This window comes from Pan troglodytes, chromosome 9 (genome assembly GCF_028858775.2).
Source record: "Pan troglodytes isolate AG18354 chromosome 9, NHGRI_mPanTro3-v2.0_pri, whole genome shotgun sequence".
NCBI lineage: Eukaryota > Metazoa > Chordata > Mammalia > Primates > Hominidae > Pan > Pan troglodytes.
In genome coordinates this window covers 38,159,752-38,179,808 of record NC_072407.2, presented here as the reverse complement: position 1 = coordinate 38,179,808, position 20,057 = coordinate 38,159,752, and the positions used below count along the sequence as shown (strand labels likewise).

Sequence of the window (20,057 nt, the reverse complement as noted above, 5' to 3'; positions counted from 1 at the left end):
ACCTTGGCACCGAGCCTGGCTGCACGGCCTGTGCTGGGCCCTGCTCCAGTGTCCTGCAGTGCTCATGGCAGTGCCCCCACTCACCTTCCCCATGCCCTGTGCCCAGCAGCCCAGGAAGCACAGAGCCTGGGGGACCACAGGATGCTCGGCTGGGGTGGCGGGGTGCCCAATCTGTGGTTTCTGGGGCAGAGGCCTGTGGGCACATGGTGTTGTGTTCTGTTTGCAAACAGTTCAGCACGTGCATTTGATTTGCTCAGGGTATGACGCCACTGATGTATGCCTGCGCTGCTGGGGACGAAGCGATGGTCCAGATGTTGATTGATGCTGGGGCAAACTTGGACATCCAGGTGAGGAAGCCCCACAGAGCTGCACCCAGGCCCTAGGCCAGCAGGGATCACTCCGAGGGCTCCAACAAACACGCTGGGCGTGATGTTTTGGGCAACTGAGTAGATGTGTGTCAAAAGACTGGAAAGACAAGATGCACAGAGGCCACTGTTAGCACAGGGAAGTCTCCTCAAGATTTGGGTTTTCTGTCTGAAAAGGAGTGGACTGAGGCGGGAGTTGAGTGGAGAGATGGGCTGTGATTCTGTTTTCATGATATCTTCCTCCTTTTACCAGCCTAATCTCCAGCCATTCCTTCCATCCCCAAATACTTCTAGCTCTGCCTCCCTCTGAAGCATAAAGCACTCCCCATCTGCCCTCTTTTGCCCAGGGCAGACATTGCTAATTAAATACCTATCCTCTCTTTTTGAGCCTTGTCCACTTTGTGCTCCAGGCAAACATTATCAATCGAATGTAGAAAGCACTTGTTAACTCCGGTTCACCATCCCTGCAGGGTACTCCCTTCGCTCGGGTGCCCAGAAAACACAGATGATTTGTGGTATTTTCCAGGTTCCAAGCAACTCCCCCAGGCACCCTTCCATCCACCCCGACAGCCGGCACTGGACCTCACTGACATTCGCTGTGCTGCATGGACACATCTCTGTGGTCCAGGTGAGCTCCTGCCAGGTGAACACCATGCCCCCCAGCTTACCAGGTGACCTGGGCCCCAAGCACAGCCCCAGCCTCAGCTGAGTGGGCAGGTGCCCTGAATCAGAGATCCCAAAGGCACTGCTTGAGGCCAGCTCACCTGATCGATAGAGCAGCAGCCCACCTGAGTTGCCTCAAGGAAAGGGGTTAGTGCAAGGACAAGTGGAATTTTAGGAAACAAGACCCAGGTCCAGGCAGCACTAGGGTCCTGTCATGCCCTCCCGGCATCTCTCTCTCGTGTCGGGCACACTGGGGGCTGTCCCAGTCCCACTCAGCTTTCTCGCCTACAGCCGCCTTTCCGACCCTTCCCTTTTCTCCTCCCTCGTGAATTCTACTACAGGGCCAACTCTATATCATGGGGTCTGTGCAATTCTGTCCCCTCCTTAGTTCCTGAGAGAGGTTTCGGATTGGCATGGCTCACCTGTCGAGCCAAGCCACAGGTTGCCCACCTCAGCTCAGGTAGCTGTGCTGGCGTGGGGACAGTGGTGGTTCTAGAAGCAGAAGCTGTGGGCAGAGCAGCTCCCCATGCCAGCAGGGGCTCCAGCCACGTGCACTTACTCCCAGGTCCTCAGATCGCTGGCATGCGCAGGGTTTCATGGCACCCCTTCCAGGGAGTTAGCGTGACACCCTCGCTCCCCACTAGGTTGCAAGACCTCTGAGGGCAGGGATTGTGTCTGGCTGATTCACAGCCCTAGCCTATTACAAGGACTCAGCGAGTGGCTGTTATCCACTGGCCACCACATCCTGCCGCCTTTGCCTTATAAGAACCGGAGCAAAATCCCAACCTCAGTTCAGACTGGGCCTGCAGGGCTGTGCCCTGAGCTTGCCTGGATCCGTGCCTAGTTTTGCCCCAGTGAGCAGGCCCCCGCCTCCACAGCCTTGGCACTGGTGCAGGGAGTGACTGATTTCTGACTGCTGTATCTCCAGCGATGTCTGTCCTCCATGCCACAGTCCATGGGACTGAGAGGTCAGCCCGAACTCCACTCCTGGTCTCCAGGCGAAGGGCGGTTGGGCTCCCCTAGACTGCCATGCATGCTTGGAGGAAGGTTTGGTCTTCAGGAGCCTGGGAGGGCTGGAAGGTTGCTCCCTCCAGAGCAGCTGGTCAGGGAAGGTGGAACAGGAGCTGAAAGTCACCAGTTGGAGTAATGCAGGCCCCACCCCTGCCCCAAGGCAGAGCCAGGACCAGCTCATCTGGAACTGCCTGGTATCTGTTAACCCTGCCCCGTCTGTCCCCTGTCAAAGCCCGCCCTTGCTAGCATGGGGAGAGGCCCTCTGCTGTCCTAGACTGGGACTTCCTGCTTCAGCCCCACCACCTGCCTTCCTGGGGTACCTGCTGTACCTCTCTGACAAGAAGCCTAAGGGAAGCAAGCCCCTCTTCCCATTCTGTGGATGAGGAAGACTGAGGCTCTGGGAGTTGAAGTACCTGCTCGGGGTTACTCATTGGCCAGTGGCCAGCACTGACACCCTGCTCCTTCTGACTCCAACACGTGCTGCCACCCAGAGCCATGATTTACCATAGATTGCGGGCAATATTTTCTGTGCTGCTCATCCACATGTGTTCTCAGAAAGGTGGCTGCAGTCAGTTCATGGGAAAGCATTTGAAAGACGGAAAAAGCTCAGAGGTCCTCACAGCTTAGGGGCTTGGTCTTGGACCACAATAATGGAGTTGAAGATTCTAGAAACTTTGAGCCCTGAGGATAACCTGGAGTTCTAAAGTTCCAGTTCCTCAGCTGCTGGGGTGAACTGTGTCTTGGTCACATGCCTGGAGAGAAGCAAAGGCCCTGTCCCCCAAAGCACCCTGGCCCTTCCCAGGTGCTCCCTGCCACGCTGAGCAGTGCCCTCCTCCTCTGTGCCCCTGGCAGTTGCTGCTGGATGCTGGTGCCCATGTCGAGGGCTCGGCAGTGAACGGCGGCGAGGACAGCTATGCGGAGACGCCCCTGCAGCTGGCCTCTGCGGCAGGTAGGCACCTGCTACCCGGAGGCTCTGTCTACCCTTCCCTGCAGTGCCCCCCAGCCTGGCCAGGCATGTAGCTGGACGTGCAGGGGTCTCTTTAGCACACACAGACCCCATGCAGGGGCCTTAAAACCCCTTCTCTGGGCCACTGGGGGCTTCCCCTGGCCCCACCCATCAGTTTCTGTTGGGCTCAGCATCTGGCAGGACCCAGCAGGGCAGGGAGGCCCTTCCCTCTGGAGACCCAGGGAGGGGGAGCAGGGGCAGGGCACGGCCAGCCTTATTCCTCTCCCTTCACTTCATCCACCAAATGCAGATGAGCGTGGGGTTTACTGACTTATTCCAGCACTCAGAGCTGCAAGAATCCTGCTCTCCCTTCCCTTTCGCCTCAGCTGCCCTGGCGGCTACTGTCTCAGTGTCCTCCGTGCTGCCCACCTTCTCTTTCAGGGAACTACGAGCTGGTCAGTTTGTTGCTGAGCCGAGGTGCCGACCCCCTCCTCAGCATGCTGGAGGCCCACGGCATGGGCTCCTCCCTCCACGAGGACATGAACTGCTTCAGCCACTCAGCTGCCCACGGCCACAGGTACCTGCCCGGGATTCCCACCCTGTGTGACATGAGGGCACTGAAATAAGCTCACAGGAGCCTCAGTTTCCCCGATGGGAGCAAAAGAGCTAGGCCCAGAGACCTTTCCCAAAACAGGGGGCCTGTGTACTAGTAAACCAGAAACATGGGGGAGTTTAGCCCGCACAGGGCCCAGAGATGGGGGAGGCCCCACAGCTGATTCCTGGCAGACCTGGGACTGGAGCCTGGGCCTCCCGACACCCAGGGCAGACCATCCCATTTCCCAGTGAGATGCCACTCTGCAGCTGCCAGAGCCCACTCAGGACCACATTGCTTCCCATGCCTGCTGTTGGTCCTCCAGTGCCCAAGTGGCCTTGGATGTCCAAACAGCATATGGCTCAGCTGTGCAGAGGCTTCTGGTGCAAAATTGCACCCTGCCCCAGGTGCAGATGGTAGAGCTTGCTTTGTGGGGACCGGGCCTGCCCAGGGGTGTGGCGGGACAGCAGCAGGCTGAAGTCAGGGACAGCATGGAGGGGCAAATGGAGACCAGACAAGGGCTTATTACAGGGCAGAAACGGGGCTGGAAAAGCGGGGCTGGAAAAGCAGGGCTGGCAGGCAGGACACTTACTTCCAGTTCCCCGACACCATTCTTGCCACCAGCCTCATGTTCTGGCTGGGGTCCCCTCCCCTAGAATGCTTTTCTCTCCAGCTGTCTCCAGCCCACCCCCACAGTCACCCACCCCAGCCACCCTCACCCTCCAGGCGCCATCTTTCACGTCACCACCTCTAGGCCGCTCCACCCCACCCAGTGCCTGCATCCCCCATGGAGGCCTCTTCACCCTGCGTGGAGACTGCCTGCCTGCTCATCTGCCTGTCACTCTGAGCACAGGACCCTTGGGACAGTCACCATGGCTAGTTCACCTTCACATGCCAGCGCCTGGCCCAAACAAGGTGCTCTGTAAACTGCCTGAACTAGCAAGTCCACACGTGAGGAGGAGCCCTTGGGAGGGACCTTGGGTCCTTGGAAGGGCACCTCCAGGCCATGGGCTTGGCAGGTATGAGGAGGATCTGCGGGGTAGCCGTGGAGCAGGTCAGCCCCCAGGAACCTTGCAGCACCACCCATGCTGCATCCATCCCAGAGCCCCAGGCCACAGGAGGTGACAGAATGAGCCTAGGTCTTGGAGCCAGAAGTCCTGGGTCTGTACCCCCACCTGGAGTGGCCTTGAGCAAGATGGATCCATCGCCTATGACGGTGATGTGTCTGGGCTCTCACGAGGCTAAAAGCAGCAGCACGGGGGAGCGTCCTCCGTGGGGTCTAACATTCTGTGTCTTCATTCATAAATATGAATAAATTCTACGGGACATCCGTCTTCAGTTCATCCTTATCAACATGAAGGGACCAAATGAGTACTTACTGGGCTCTTCCTGTGTTTTAGACACTTTCACGTGCATAGTCAGCTGCTATTTAGAAAGACCTGCTGTGTTTCAGGCTCTGCATTTAAACCCTTTACATCAGCCTCACATGAGCCCCGGGAAAGTGTGATATAGTGACACCCTGTAATATATGCCAAAGCAGTCAGGGCTCAGAGAGGTAGAGTGACCTGGCTAAGGTCACACAGCCAGGATGGCAGAGCTCGCTCAGCCCCGAAGCCTATGGCTTCTCTGCAATACCGGGATGGTAGAAGGGTGGGTTCCCCTGCACCCTGCCCTGCCTCTCGGAGGTATATGGGGATTGGTGACCCTGGGACCCCTGGCCTGCCTGGAGGAGGAAGACCATGAAACTCCGAGCCCTCGGGTACCCCAGAGCAGCCCGTCGGGGCAGGAGGGCACTGGGGGACAGCTCAGGTGGGCACTGCCTGTGGGACTTCAGCCCTCACCTTCATTCATCCCTGGGCCTGCAGGAACGTCCTGAGGAAGCTCCTGACGCAGCCGCAGCAGGCTAAAGCGGACGTGCTGTCCCTGGAAGAGATCCTGGCCGAGGGTGTGGAGGAAAGTGATGCGTCGAGCCAGGGCAGCGGCAGCGAGGGGCCCGTGCGGCTGAGCCGGACCCGTACCAAGGCCCTACAGGAGGCCATGTACTACAGCGCTGAGCACGGCTATGTGGACATCACCATGGAGCTGAGGGCACTGGGTGAGGCCTCGCGGGCATGCACACCCATGTCCATGCATGTATATGGACACACACGATCACTCCCTGCTGCTCTTCAGCAGGCCTGAGAGGGCCAGGGCCTGCAGGGACAGACAAGCCCCAGGGCAGCTGAGCACAGACTGGGTGGAGGCTGGGACCCCCCTGCTACATGGCCAGTTCAGGAGGGGCCCTGGGCCTCAGACAGTGCTCAACAGTGCCACGTCTTGGGGTCATGGCCCAGTTCTCTGCCCTCGGGCCCTCCACCCTGCCTGGCTGGAGCTTCGCTGCCCCCTCCCCAGTCACAGCCCAGGGATGTCGAGCACTGGGAGCCTCTGAAGCCCCGGGACTCCACGCTGTGAGGCGGCAGTCCTGTCACTCGGCTGACCTTGCACTCCTTGGGTCTGCGAGTCTGTGGACTTTTGGTGTCCTCCAGGGAGGCTAGTCACACAGACTTAGGTCAGGTCCTGGGCTAGCTGCGTACCATGTCCTCTCTCCAAGCCTCAATTCCCACCTCTGTGGGTTTGGTGCTAATGATCCTTATCTAAGAATGGGGTGACATCACCTAAAGTACAAGGCACAGTGGCCACCGTGAGCACTTGGTGGATGATAGCACTGTCAGTGTCATCACAAGGCCACAAACCCCCAGGGCTGGGCCAAGACAGCAGTGAGTCAGCCTCAGTGTTCTTCACCGTAAAACAGAGATGTCACTCCCACCTGCAGTCAATAACCCAAGGATACTAACACACCACACTACTGTCAATGTGTCGCTGGGGAATGCCATCAGTTCTTTAATCCACAGTGAGGTTGGGGTAAGAAGCTGTCTCTCTAATTACCAGGGACATGACTACTTTATGTCATGAACTTCCCACAGCAATTTTAAGTTATAGCCCCACTGACACATGCTGGGGAACTGGTAAAACAGTCATTATGTGCCCGGGGATGTGCAGCGGCTTTCCAGTGCTCTGTGTGCTGGAGAGTCCCTCGTGATAGGACCGGGTTCGTTTCGAGCTTCCGTGCAGACAAGGAGGCCTGTGTGTCCTTGAGTGCCTGGCATATTCTCTGGCCATCCAAGCCCTCCTGGCCACCCCTCCACAACTAATGAGACCTCTCTAGCAAGTAATTCTTGAGCCCAATAAGCAACAAGGCTACTATGGGTGCTGGGCCCATACTTCCAAATCCCCAGGCTGGGCGGTCAACTTTCAGAGCTTGAGTTCCCTGCATGTGGGCCGAAGCCATTCCTCCACCTCATCTCATGAGAACCTGAAACTCCACTCTGACCTGCCAGCAAGACCTATTAGAATGAATTAAAGCTTTCATTCTATGGCCATCCTGAGAGGGCCACTCCATGCCCAGGAAGGGGGCAGGCGGGAGGGGGCGGGCGGGGTGCTCTGCAGACAGCGGGGGCATCCCGAGAGTCTGCCCAGAAAAGGCTGTGGTCTGTGCCGGGAGCGCTTAGCTGTAGTGCGTGACTGCCTGCCCTTCCCTGCCTGGGCCAGGAGTCCCCTGGAAGCTGCACATCTGGATCGAGTCTCTGAGGACCTCGTTCTCGCAGTCGCGGTACTCGGTGGTGCAGAGCCTCCTGCGGGACTTCAGCTCCATCAAAGAGGAGGAGTACAACGAGGAGCTGGTGACCGAGGGCTTGCAGCTCATGTTCGACATCCTCAAGACCAGCAAAGTAAGTGTGGCCAGTGGCCGGTTCCCAAGCCCACGGCCCAGACTCAGACCACGGGACACACAGAGGGACACACAGGCAGACACGTGGACAGACACAGGGACCCCCTCACCCAACGCACACACACTCACACGCCTGCCCTCAGCACCCAGGGACCCCCCCCCACCCAACACACACACACACACACACACACACGCCTGCCCCCAGCACCCAGGGCCCCCCCCCACTCACACACATACACACACACACACACATGCGCGCATGCTCGCCCCCAGCACCCAGGAACCCCCCCCACCCAACACACACACACAGCACCCAGACTTAGACTTGCACTGCCTGGCTGTAGAGGGCAGGGGCCATGGGCTGGAACCTGACCAAAAAAGCCATTTGGGGAATCACTGATGAAGGAACAGTCATCTCTTGCCAAGCCACATCCAGCAGGAACAAAAGATAGCGGCTGCACTAATCCTGGCCTGGACTTTTGAAATTAGCCTGACGTATCTGCATCTGTGAACAGCCAGCCACAGCGGGCAGCTCACAGACCCTCTCTCCTCTCCCCACAGAACGACTCCGTCATCCAGCAACTGGCTGCCATCTTCACCCACTGCTATGGCAGCAGTCCCATCCCCAGCATCCCAGAGATCCGGAAGACCCTGCCGGCCAGGCTAGGTGAAGGCGCGCCCCCTGCGCCCTGCATCACCACACGTCCTACCCCCTCTTCCCTTTCCTGCTTCCTCCCCACTTTGTCATCTTTCTCCATTTCCAAGCGCCAAGGCCCCAGCCTCAGTTTCTCTGTTCCTCACCTCTGTGTCCCACCCCCAACCCCAGACACGCACCTCACAGCACACTCAAGCAACCCCCAGCAGGGGACTCCTCAGCCATATCCCTCTGTCTCCCCCCTTTTCACAGATCCACACTTTTTGAACAATAAGGAGATGTCAGATGTGACCTTCCTGGTGGAAGGAAAGCTGTTTTATGCACATAAAGTCCTGCTGGTGACAGCTTCTAACAGGTAGGCAGCCTCAGATAACAAACTCCCAGCCCAGGGGCACAGAAGCACCATGTTTCAGATTCCAGGTGACAGAGAGTGACTCGCTGGGGCTGTACCCTGCAGCCTCTGCCCCTCAGACTGCGGTCACATCGCAGCAGAGCCCCACTCGCCCCACAGCGGGATGAGACAGGGTGGACCCAGGGAAGCAGGAAAGGGGGGCTCTGAGGTGGTGTTCTTTCTGGCCTAGTTATTGCTTTTATTATTAGAAAACATAAATATCCTGGAATGAAGAGTCAGCATTCTGGCCACAGGCGTCAGGTCGCTTGTAGGGTGGGTGGTGGGGACAGAATTGGGCTCAGCCCAGATGTCTTCCTAAGATGGTGTAAAATGGCACTTGCTGAAAATTATTTTAGGAGCACAGCAGTAATTTTTAAAATGCTCCGTCTTGTGGTAGCCGGTCAGGTGACAGATGGTGCCATCGCCACACAGTGGTGAAGTAAAAGGTTCAAAACCCACCTTGCTTTGTCTCCTTTGCTCCAGGTTCAAGACACTAATGACCAATAAATCAGAACAGGATGGGGACAGCAGCAAGACCATCGAGATCTGCGACATGAAGTACCACATTTTTCAGGTGTGTGGGTCTTGGTGCCGCCCTCTTCTCGGAGGGATGACCCTCCCCCAGGAGCCCACCTTGTGGGCAGCTGTGCATTGGTTGTCATTGTTCACTCTATTCCCAGTGCCTTCTGTATTCTGTTGAATGAACAGAGCATCCAGGTCTTTCCCTGTGCAGAGGTAGCCATCCGTTGTGGGGCTGCAGCTTCAGAGCCTGTCACATGGGTCCTGAGCTCTAACCGCTGGACAGGTGGTCTGGGCAGCCTGCAGACAGACGTGCAAGGACAGATACAAGCCACACAGCTGGGGTGTGAGTCCTTGTTATCAGGGTGGGCTCCCAGCCAATGGGCATCACTGAGAGCTTGTTGGAAATGCAGAGCCCCAGGCCCCACCCCAGCCCTCCTGCATCTTCACAGGTTCCCCAGGTGGCCATGTGCTCAGTGCAGTTTAGGAAGTGCTGGGGGAGGCTGCGTCACTTCTCCCAAGCATCAAACCCCGGCCACATTGGTCAAACACGTGGCCGTGAGGCGCACATCCTGACTGTAGATCAAAGTCAGGTCTTTCGGGCTTTAAGCTTTGCAGAACATACAAGGTTACATAGTAGAAACTCCAGTCAGGGCAGACAAGGTCCAGAGGAAGAGACCTGGCTGGGATCTCAGCTGAACCCCACTGAGAGGAGCTTTCTAGAAAGTAGCAACTGCCAGGTCTCCAGGCTGTGTGGTGGGCTCAGGGCTGCAAGAGCTGACCCTTATGGGCTGGGACTGAGGCCAGGAGGCAGCTGGCAGGTGGGTCTAGGGCCTTGCCTGCACAGGAGTGGTTTGTGATGTAATAGGAGAGATTGCAAACCCCAGAGTCTCAGAGAAGCACATGGGGCCACCTGTAAAATGGCTTTTTGTTTTTTTTGACACGGAGTCTCACTGTCGCCCAGGCTGGAGTGCAGTGGCATGATCTCAGCTCACTGCAACCTCTGCTGCCCGGGTTCAAGTGATTCTCCTGCCTCAGCCTCATGAGTAGCTGGGATTACAGGCGCCTGCCACCGTGCCTGGCTAATTTTTGTATTTTTAGTAAAGACAGGGTTTCACCATCTTGGTCAGGCTGGTCTTGAACTCCTGACCTCGTGATCCACCTGCATCGGCCTCCCAAACTGCTGGGATTACAGGCGTGAGCCACTGCACCTGGCCTAAAATGGCTTGTTCTTTCTCATGCCCCTTCTAGTCACTTATCCCCATGCTTATGTAGCATTTAGACATTTTGGGGTGAATACCACAGCAAATAGGACAGAGACACTGCCCTCAAGGAGATAGGATTATGAAACAGTGTGATCGCTGTGGCAAGGGAAGCCCAGGGAGTTCTGGGGGCTGCAGAAGGTACATCTACACCAAACATGGGGCGATGAGGCATGCTTCCTGGGGGAGTGATAGGCTAATGTCTCAAGGGCTGGAGCAACTGGTCAGTTACTCCAGAGCTCCAGGTAGAGGGACTATCACACGCAAAGCCCCTGAAGCCAGAGTCCATGACATGTGCGGGAATTGCCCTCTGGTCTGGTCTGGGTAATTAAGAAGAAATGTCCAGAAATTAGTCTGAAGCTGCCCCAGGGAACCATAGTGTGGAGGACTTGAACTTTAACCTGAGGACAGCTGGAAGCTCTAAAAGTTTATATATATATTTTTTTAATTATATAAAATTATATATAATATATATTGTATATAAAACTTATATGTATTTTTTAAAAATTATATATATGTATTTTTTAAAAATTATATATATATATATATATATTTTTTTTTTTTTTTAATTGAGATGGAGTCTCGCACTCTCGCCCAGGCTGGAGTGCAGTGGCACGATCTCGGCTCACTGCAAGCTCCACCTCCCGGGTTCACGCCATTCTCCTGCCTCACCCTCCCGAGTAGCTGGGACTACAGGCGCCCGCCACCACACCCAGCTAATTTTTTGTATTTTTAATAGAGATGGGATTTACCATGTTAGCCAGGATGGTCTCGATCTTCTAACCTTGTGATCCGCCCGCCTCAGCCTCCCAAAGTGCTGGGATTACAGGCGTGAGCCACCGCGCCCGGCCTCTAAAAGGTTTTAAGCAGTAGGAGGAACTCACCATTACTAACACTTAGGCAGGCAGGGTTCTAAGTGCTTTGCTTGGTTTCCATTGAGGCCTCACAGCACAGTTCCAGGGAGGTAGGTATATTATTATCCCCTCTTGGTAGAGGAGTCAGAGGCATGGAGAGGTTGAGTAACTTGCTCAAGGTCACATAGCTGGGAAGTGATCGAGACAGAATTCAAACCCAGGATGTGCAAAACAGCCAAGTTTGCATTTGCAGCGGTAAGAAGGGATGGAAGGGGGCATGGCCACCTCCAGGGGACCAGTTAGGGGCTGCTGAGGAATCCAACTGAGTGACAGTGGTGACCTGGATTGGCAGTGGCTGGGGGGATGGAGGGAAATGGACCAGGGAAGAGTGGATGGGACTTGGAACTTGGTAACTGACGGATGTGGGAGGAGGGGAGGCCCAGGGTCTGGCATAAGCCAGGTGGCGTCTCCCCTTCCCTCTTTTCTCACCCCTTAATCCAACTCACTGGAGAATGGGCAGCTTTAGGAACATGTCCAGGTGAGTGGGAGCAGGAGGTGGAGTCATGCTCAGATCAGGCAGGAGGCAGGTCCTAGAGGGGCTACAGGAATCGCTGGAGACTGGGGAGCATACGTGTGGCCATGGGTGACCACTGCCTGTAAGGGGACGTGTGCGGGCTCAGTCCCCTGTGCTCACCTGCCAGGCCAAGGGAGGGCATCTGTCACAGAACAGGCTCAGCAGCCCCTTGGCACCTCCCGGGGTTGCTGGGAGGGCAAATAGGGGACAGGCTTCAGGTCCACAGCACACACATGCCTTCCCCTGGGCCTCTTGCCAAGTTCTGGCCGACTGTTCTAACTAGGCCCAGGGCACTGGCCTTGCCCCGTGGGTCTCCTGGGTACAGAATTTTGCCATATCCAGGGCATCATTTCAGATGGGGCTTCCACACCTCAGCTCCGACTTTCCGGGCTTCCCTGGAGGGGTCAGCCTGAAGCCATCAATCTGGGGTCAGGGCTCCCTAACAAAGCCTGCAAGTTTTCCAGCAGCCCCTAAATATCGCATTGACTCTCATGCAGGCGGGGTGGGGTGGGGGTGTGTGGATCATTATTTTGTTTTCTGGAGGAGGAAACAGAGGCCCAAGGACATCTAGGCAGTACTGTAGGATACAGTGTGAGGCATACATTGTAATTAAAAATTTACTACTAGTCACATAAGAAATAAAGAGCAGGTGAAATTGATTTTAATATTTTTGAACTTACAGTATAGCCAAAATATTATTTCAACATGTAATCAATGTAAAAAGTTACTCACAGCCGGGCACGGTGGCTCACGCCTGTAATCCCAGCACTTTTGGAGGCCGAGGTGGGCGGATCACCTGAGGTTGGGAGTTCGAGACCAGCCTGACCAACATGTAGAAACCGTATCTCTACTAAAAATACAAAATTAGCTGGGCGTGGTGGTGCATGCTGCATAATCCCAGCTACTCGGGAGGCTGAGGCAGGAGGATCGCTCGAACCCGGGAGGTGGAGGTTGCAGTGAGCCGAGATTGCGCCACTGCACCCCAGCGTGGGCGACAAGAGCGAAACTCTGTCTCAAAAGAAAAAAAAAAGTTACTGAGCATATAGCCCAGAGGGCCCCAACCCTGCCCTTCCCACATGGTTTCTGCAGTATCAGCTTCCAAGTGGCCCACTCAGGACAGAAGGAAACCCTGCTGCCCTTCTACAGGTGGTCCTGTCTGGGGCCTTTCCTCAAGCAGCCTCTAGCCCCACAGGCTGCCTGGCTCCAGGAGGCACATGACCTGTATCCTGCTAGGGACTGCCAGGCTGTGCAAAATTCACCCACCTCTGCCTGCTGGCTGCCCAGCTCCCATAGCAAGGCTCCAGGTGAGCCGTTCTGATCTGACTTCTGTGGCCTCATATGCATTCAAGTGGCCTCAGGGAGATCCATGTGCCACAGATGCCAAGACTGGGCCTTGCCAAAACCAAGTCCTAAAATGCAGCAGGAGGTAGCCTTCCAGGCCAGGAAGGGAGCTGCAGCCTAAGGTGGCTGGTAGGCCTGGCCCTAGGGGCTGCCCTGAGGCCATCCCTTAGCAAAGAATCCCAACAGGAAGATCTGACCTGCCTGCCTGGTGCTCTAACCCCAACCCTGTATGAGGGGCATTCCAGGCACTGCTCCTGCTGGTGCCTCACCTTACTGAGCACTCACTCAGTGCCCTGCATGGGGAGGGCAGAGGGACCCGGGCATGGCCTGCCCAAGGCACACACTATCTGGAGGGAGCAGACGGACACTTACTGTGCAATCATGAGCTCACGACCCAGGCTCCAGCAGGGGCTGCAGAAGGCCGTGGGAGCTTCCCAGACCTCTAGAGGTGGGGAGAGGCTGACATCTCCAGGGTGGGCCTTGGCCAACATCTCCTGATGCCTGAACAAGGCTGGCAGGCCTGTCTCCCCACTTCTCTCCCCACAGTTGGGCCTTCTCCTAGACCCTCTGGTGCCTCTGCAGCCTCAGGGCCGGTCTTGACAGAGCCCGACTGTGCCGGCTGGAGCCGTGTTTACTTACACACTTGCCAGCTCCTTGCTGGAGCCGTTTCTTCAGCCAGCCAGAAAGAATTGTTTTTCTTTTTCCAACTGGGAACCTCACTAGGCTCCAGCGTGATGGCAGAGTTTGTAACTGAAACCTCAGGAGAACTAAATCGTTCCCGGTCCTGGACCACCTCATCTGGGAGCCCAAGGCAGGGCTCAGCCTGTCGAGGGCAGCTCCGGGCCTCCAGGCCTGGGCTCTGCGCTTTCTTTTTGAGGAAGCACACCTGAGACAGAGCCCAGATGGGACACTCACCTCCACATTGGAGTCCTTGTGCAAACAGGGGAAGGCAGGAGGCAGCGTCCTCCAACATCCCTTCAGAGACCCCCCACTGCTACTCCCTGTGTAGAATTTAGATCACAGCAGCAATGAGCCACACGGGGCCAGGCATGATGCGAGAGCCCTGCTGCAGGCATCAGGGGAGCTGAAGGACTTGAGCCAAGTCATCTTCCTTCCCTGGGTCTCAGTTTCCCCAGCTGTGAATAGGAACTTCCCTCCTGGGCTCACGGTGTTCTCATGAGGATTGTAGGGAAAACATTCCAAGGAGAGAGCCTGTCATCAGGGCAGGGACTCAGGAGAGAGGGTCTTGGAGTTGGCTTCCCCGGGAAAACACAAGTCTCAGCCTGAGCAGGAGAGGGAGGGAGAGACAGAGCTGGGGACCTGCAGAGGGACAGGCCCCGGGAGGCGGCAGCTGGAGCAGTACCCTGTGGGGCCGGCAAGGACTTTCATGCCTCAGGTTCACGTGGCATTCACATGGGCCTCTTCCCACCACAGATGATGATGCAGTATCTGTACTACGGAGGAACAGAATCCATGGAGATCCCCACCGCTGACATCCTGGAGGTGAGACTCGGGAGAGGGGGAGGGGGCCTGGGCCAGGGTCCCCAGCGGCTCGGTCTCCCATTCACCCCCTTCAGAGGGAAGGTGGCTCTTCCTCTCCATCTGACAGGAAGAGCGGTTCCCAGAAAGAGGAACTGTGCACACCACTGAGCCCAGCCTCAGTGCGTGCCCCAGCGGGGATGGTTAGGCCCAGGAGTATCAGAAGGTAGTGGGGCCTGAGGGTGGAGGCAGCAGGGCACACGGCACTCGGGAGCTTTCTGTTCGGTGCTGTCTGGGCCACTGGTCTGGCCATGGGTCCCCAAGACCTGCTCTGCCTCCCTACCAGCTGCTGTCAGCTGCCAGCCTGTTCCAGCTGGATGCCCTGCAGAGGCACTGCGAGATCCTGTGCTCCCAGACCCTCAGCGTGGAGAGTGCCGTGAACACCTACAAATATGCCAAGGTGAGGGCCAAGGATGCCTGCTGGCCACCTCCCACCACATGCTCTGCTCCACGGGGGCCTCGGCCGTGTGGCTGCACTGGGGATGAGCTAGGAGATGCAGGTGACCAGGCTGCTTCTGAGGGCAGTGTAGAGGCTGAGGGAGGGTTAGCAACTCCCTGTGTTGCCTGGGGTCACTGCTGCCCACTGGCCATGTGGTAGCTTGGGAGGTGAGCTTTTGAGCCAGCTGCATCCTAGTTCACATTCCAGCTCTGCCACCTGGGCTGTGGTAACTGGACAAGCTGCTGAGCCTCTGAGTCAAATCAAAGCCATAGGTATTTACTTTTCTCCCCTACCTGTCTGTGCCTCCCCAGCTGTCCCATCTCAACAATCAACATGGTCACTGCTCAGTTGCTCAGACTCAAAACTCAGGAATCATATTTGATTTGCAAAAACCCTCCCATATGCAAGCCACCCACCTCTGAAACACACCAGCGGTTTCTCCACTTCCCTTCATCTCCACTGCCCTCGCCTTGCCCTAAGCCACCACCATCACTCTCTTGGACAATGGCATCAGCCCAGCCTCCCTACTTCCTGGCTTTAGCCCTGCAATCCACAAGGTTCTTTCAAAAGTTCAAAAACCATGGCCAGGCACAGTGGCTCACACCTGTAATCCCAGTACTTGGGGAGGATGAGGCAGGAGGACCAGGAGTTTAGACCAGCCTGTGAAACATGGCAAGACCCTGCCTCTACAAACTAGCTGAGTGTGGCGGCATGCATCTGTGGTCCCAGTTGCTCAGGAGGCTGAGGCAGGAAGATCACTTGAGCCCAGGAGGTTGAGACTGTAGTGAGCTGTGATCATGCGCACTCCAGCTTGGGCAAGAGCAAGACTTTGTCTCAACACAACCCCCGCCCCTGAAAAAAGTACAAAGACTGTGTTACTCCCATACTTAATCCCACCAAAGGTTTTCCACCTGCTGCAGGCTAAATAATAGCCAGCCCTTATCATGCCTTCCAAGGCCCCCAAGGTCCTGCCCACATCTCCCCTCACTCTGCCATGCTTTTTTCTCAGCGTGCCCAGACCCCAGGACTTTTGTGACACTTCCCTTTTCCTGTAAAGCTCTTTCCCGCCCTTCATCTTCATCAGCTGGTGTCCCCAGGCCTCCCCTGGCCTCTCACAAGCCATCCTGTCACGTTGGCTTTACCTCCTTCACAGTCTTCTGCAGTTACCTTGTCTTTGGTTCCTCAGATTCTGTCTGTCTCTCCCAAACTAGGACATCAGCAGCACTGCAGAGATCTTGACCTCAGAACTGAAAACCCAGAGCGGCCCCTTGATATGCGTTGAGTGAACATCTTTATCCAGCATTTACCATGTGCACAGTCACATGCCAGGCCTGGTGCTGAGCCCTGGACACCCAGTGGTGGACAGTCCCCGTTCCCACCCTTAGGAAGGGAACTTCCAACCCAACAGGGATGACTGCCACTTAACAGGGCAGCATGACAGTATGACACAGGCAGGAAAATGACGGGGGCTGAACAGTTCAGATATAGCGGAGGTGGCCTCAGGATGCAGGGACAGGGAACGCGTACCCTGGCCGGAGTGGGGCTTAATCAGGGCCGTGGCCATGGGAAGGTAGTATTTGGGGGTGAGGGTGAGTGGGGCTGTACTAAGGCCATGGGCTTCACCCCTCCTTTCTCTGCCCTACAGATCCACAATGCCCCAGAACTGGCCCTGTTCTGTGAGGGCTTCTTCCTCAAGCACATGAAGGCCCTACTGGAGCAGGATGCCTTCCGGCAGCTCATCTACGGCCGCAGCAGCAAAGTGCAGGGCCTGGATCCACTGCAGGACCTGCAGAACACCCTGGCAGAGCGCGTGCACTCTGTCTACATCACCTCCCGGGTGTGAGGCAGGGGGCGGAGGCTGCCGAGGCCAGGGCCTGTGGAGGTGCCAGGGCCCACCATGTCGGGGTATGGTTGTAGGCCCTCTTGGAGCCAGGTTCACGGGGCTGTTTCCTCCTCCTTCCCCAGATGTCCCCCCTGTCACAGGGCAGCTCACCCTCATCTCCTCTGCCCTAGAGCTGTTTGTTCAATCACTGATGGGCAAAGGGGAGATGTAGCTAACTGGTGGCCCTCCTCCCCATCTCAGTTTGCAACTCAAGGGCAGCCATGCACTCCCCCTGGGTGTCGCTCTCCCCTCCTGCAGGTCAGCAGCTGATCCTGATCCACCTCCGCCCAGGCCCTCCAAGCTCTACTCACCCCTAGGGCCTCAGTAAACTCAGACCATCCCAACTGGGGCTCCTGGGGGTATAGGAATCCTTATGAATGTATAGAATGCATACTGCCTAGGCCCCCAGTCGTCTACAGTAATTCAAAAGCTGGTATTTTTCTTCCTAAATGTCACATAGCAAAGGCTGCCCAAATCCCCAAACTTGTTCTTCAAAGGTTTGACAGGCTTAATGTGGGCATCCAGTGGCCTGTGGACCCCCCCTGCCACCACGACTGCTGCCACCCGGAGTCCCATTGTCTTTGGTGCCTGGGCTTCCAGAGTCCCTCCCATCAGGACTACCAGCTTGCTCAGCAGCAGAGGGCAGTTCCCCAGCTTGATGGTTTCTGAGCTAAGTCTGGCATGGAGGGGCAAGGGGGTAGGGGATGGGGTGCTGTGTAGGAATGGCCTCAGCTCTTGTTTTGCTGCTGGTTTTAGGGGCCAAAGTAAATGGGTGGATTCTGGAACCTCAGGCCTAGACTAGGTTGCCTTTGTGGGGGCGATGAAGCAGAGTCCCCTGGTCAAGTCTCTCGGCTCCTTTAATGTAGGATTGAGAGCTGGGCAAACACGTCCCACTGGGGACTGTGACTCTTGGAGATTAAAGGACAGGGCATTGATGGAAGGTAAGGGCCGGGAGAAGAGGCCTTTCTGCTGTGTCCCCTCACGGCCTTGCCCTCGAATTCTGCAGGCCCTGGGCTCCCCTGACAAACACGTCCCACTGGGGACTGTGACTCTTGGAGATAAAGAAGAGGGCATTGATGGAAGGTAAGGGCCGGGAGAAGAGGCCTTTCTGCTGTGTCCCCTCACGGCCTTGCCCTCGAATTCTGCAGGCCCTGGGCTCCCCTGACACCTGTCATATTTATGGACCAGACACTGGGGCAGCATCAGGCACAGCCTGTCTGGGTGCAACTTCTTCAGCTGTCTGGCCGCACCTTAAAAACTATTTATTCACCAAAAGCCCCAGGCATTTCAGAAGGTGTCACTCAGGTCACCCTGAAAAGCCCCCAGGGGCTTGCAATTCTGGAAAATATTTTGACTAGCTGCTTGGCTGGATGTACAAAGAAATAGGCATTATTTTATTGCTGTAATATTGTATGATACTTTAACTGTACAATAATGTTGTCACTTACTGTAAATGTACTATGGTTTTATTAACAATAAACACTCATTAACAATGACCTTGGCCTCACTGCTCCTGGTAGAGGGTTACTCAGAGTTCAGAACTGGGGAGGAGCCCCTTAGGACCAGGAAGAGATCCCAGAGCTAACTCTGTTACTCAGGTCTCCCGCCTCTCAGAGCCAAGACCCTACCAAAGCCATTGCTATGGCCACCCAGCACTCGCCTCTCTCCAGAAACGAAGCCTGGATCCATTCCTCACCCGCCCACGCTCACATTTAATTAAGTACATGTGTGCCACTGAGCTGGACAGACACCAAATGACTGAGGAATATGACACTATCAGGCTTTCCTGATCTCCACTCCCATCCCCTCCACGGCCCTTTATGTGGGAGCTATTTTGGGGGTTGTCTTCAGAGGCACATCCCCAAATGGCATAGCCCACCAAAGTGGCAGCAGGGCCTCCTTCACCCAGGCCCGACCTGGCCTGATTTGAGGGACCTATCCCTGGGTGACTGCTGCCCCCAGGCCCAGCTAAGCTAAGCTGGCTGTGCCACCACAAGGCCACTAGCAGAGGTAATGGAGGGAGATGGTGAGGCGCCGACTCAGGTCCAAGAGTGTACTGGGGCTATGGCTGTAGTTTTAGGTGCAAAGTTCAGGCACAAATATAAGTTTTTAAAACATTCCCTGCCAGTTAGCTGGGCATAGTGGTGCACATCTGTATTCCCAGCTGCTCAGGAGGCTGAGGTGGGAGGATCACAGAGCCCAGGGGTTCGAGGCTGCAGTGAGCTATGATCACCCCTGCACCTCAGCCTGGACAACAAAGCAAGACTCTCTCTCAAAAAAAAGTCGCCTGCCTGCCTGAAGCAGGTATAGAAATTCCTAAGGTCACTGAGAACCTGAACCAAAGTGGCTGTGGGTCAGTGACCGGCCGTGACTCAGGCATTAGGGGAATGACATAAAGATCCCAGTCCCTGGCAAAGCCCAATTCCAGCAGGAGCTGCGCAGGGCAGCTCGAGGCCCAGCCTGGGGACCTGTGGCCGCACAGACCCATGGTGCCCTCTGGGGGCCACTGGGAGGGGGCGCACTCCCCCACACCATCTTCCTGTGCAGTGGCCTAAGACGGTGGTGGAGCGGGCTGTCCGTCCCCAGCACTTGCCATTCAAAGTGGCTGCCCTTCATGGGTCTGTGTCCAGCGTCCCCACAAGTTCCCCCATCCCTGCAGGACATGCCTTGGTCAGTACCCAGCCTAGAAAGCAAGATATAGTTGCATTCTGGCTCCAGATGAGGGATCCACCATTTCCTCTCTTGAGAGGGTGAGTGGGGGGTTGAGAGAAAGTGGAGGTAGGAGGGAGGGAGCGGGCCCCTTGGAGCCTGTGGATAGCAGGAATACATTTTTGAATAAACGTTTAAAATTAAAATAATTACCAAAAAAAATCAGACATGCTTCCAAGGGGCTAGGACTCAAACAGAAATGATCACTTACCCAGGCAGCTGGACCTCCTAATTCGGGGCCACTGCTCACGGCCTGCCCTGCTCCGCCTGCTATGAGCAGCCACAGGCAGGCTTGGGGGAGTTACCTTCTTACTGGAGCCCTTGAGGACCCAGGTGCTGCGAGCATGGGTTGCATCTACAGGGATTTCACTCGGCTCCAGTGGGTCCACAGGCAAGCATAAGCTGGCGCCTTAGCCATGTCCAAAGAAAACACCTCTCCAGAGGTGGCAGGTACCAGTCTGCTCCTGCACCGACAGGGCTAACACTGAGATTTCCTTTTTGAGGCTGTCTGGTTTCTTTCCTGCATTCAAATCTTCTCCTGAAGCTTTT

General features: G+C 56.1%; 1 protein-coding gene across 1 annotated transcript in view; it reads left to right on the top strand.

Annotated features, from left to right (window-relative positions):
• The window catches only part of ABTB2 (ankyrin repeat and BTB domain containing 2), a 209,386-nt gene extending 191,091 nt beyond the window's left edge, over positions 1 to 18,295 (top strand). Inside the window, exons 6-17 of the mRNA XM_016920656.4 lie at positions 258 to 347; positions 892 to 993; positions 2,892 to 2,988; positions 3,427 to 3,562; positions 5,443 to 5,672; positions 7,166 to 7,344; positions 7,905 to 8,010; positions 8,251 to 8,353; positions 8,873 to 8,963; positions 14,374 to 14,442; positions 14,765 to 14,878; positions 16,563 to 18,295. Coding sequence (XP_016776145.3) covers positions 258 to 347; positions 892 to 993; positions 2,892 to 2,988; positions 3,427 to 3,562; positions 5,443 to 5,672; positions 7,166 to 7,344; positions 7,905 to 8,010; positions 8,251 to 8,353; positions 8,873 to 8,963; positions 14,374 to 14,442; positions 14,765 to 14,878; positions 16,563 to 16,760 — 1,515 coding nt within the window. The 3' untranslated portion in view covers positions 16,761 to 18,295. The remainder of the gene's footprint in view (positions 1 to 257; positions 348 to 891; positions 994 to 2,891; positions 2,989 to 3,426; positions 3,563 to 5,442; positions 5,673 to 7,165; positions 7,345 to 7,904; positions 8,011 to 8,250; positions 8,354 to 8,872; positions 8,964 to 14,373; positions 14,443 to 14,764; positions 14,879 to 16,562) is intronic.
• The last annotated feature ends 1,762 nt before the right edge of the window (positions 18,296 to 20,057 follow it).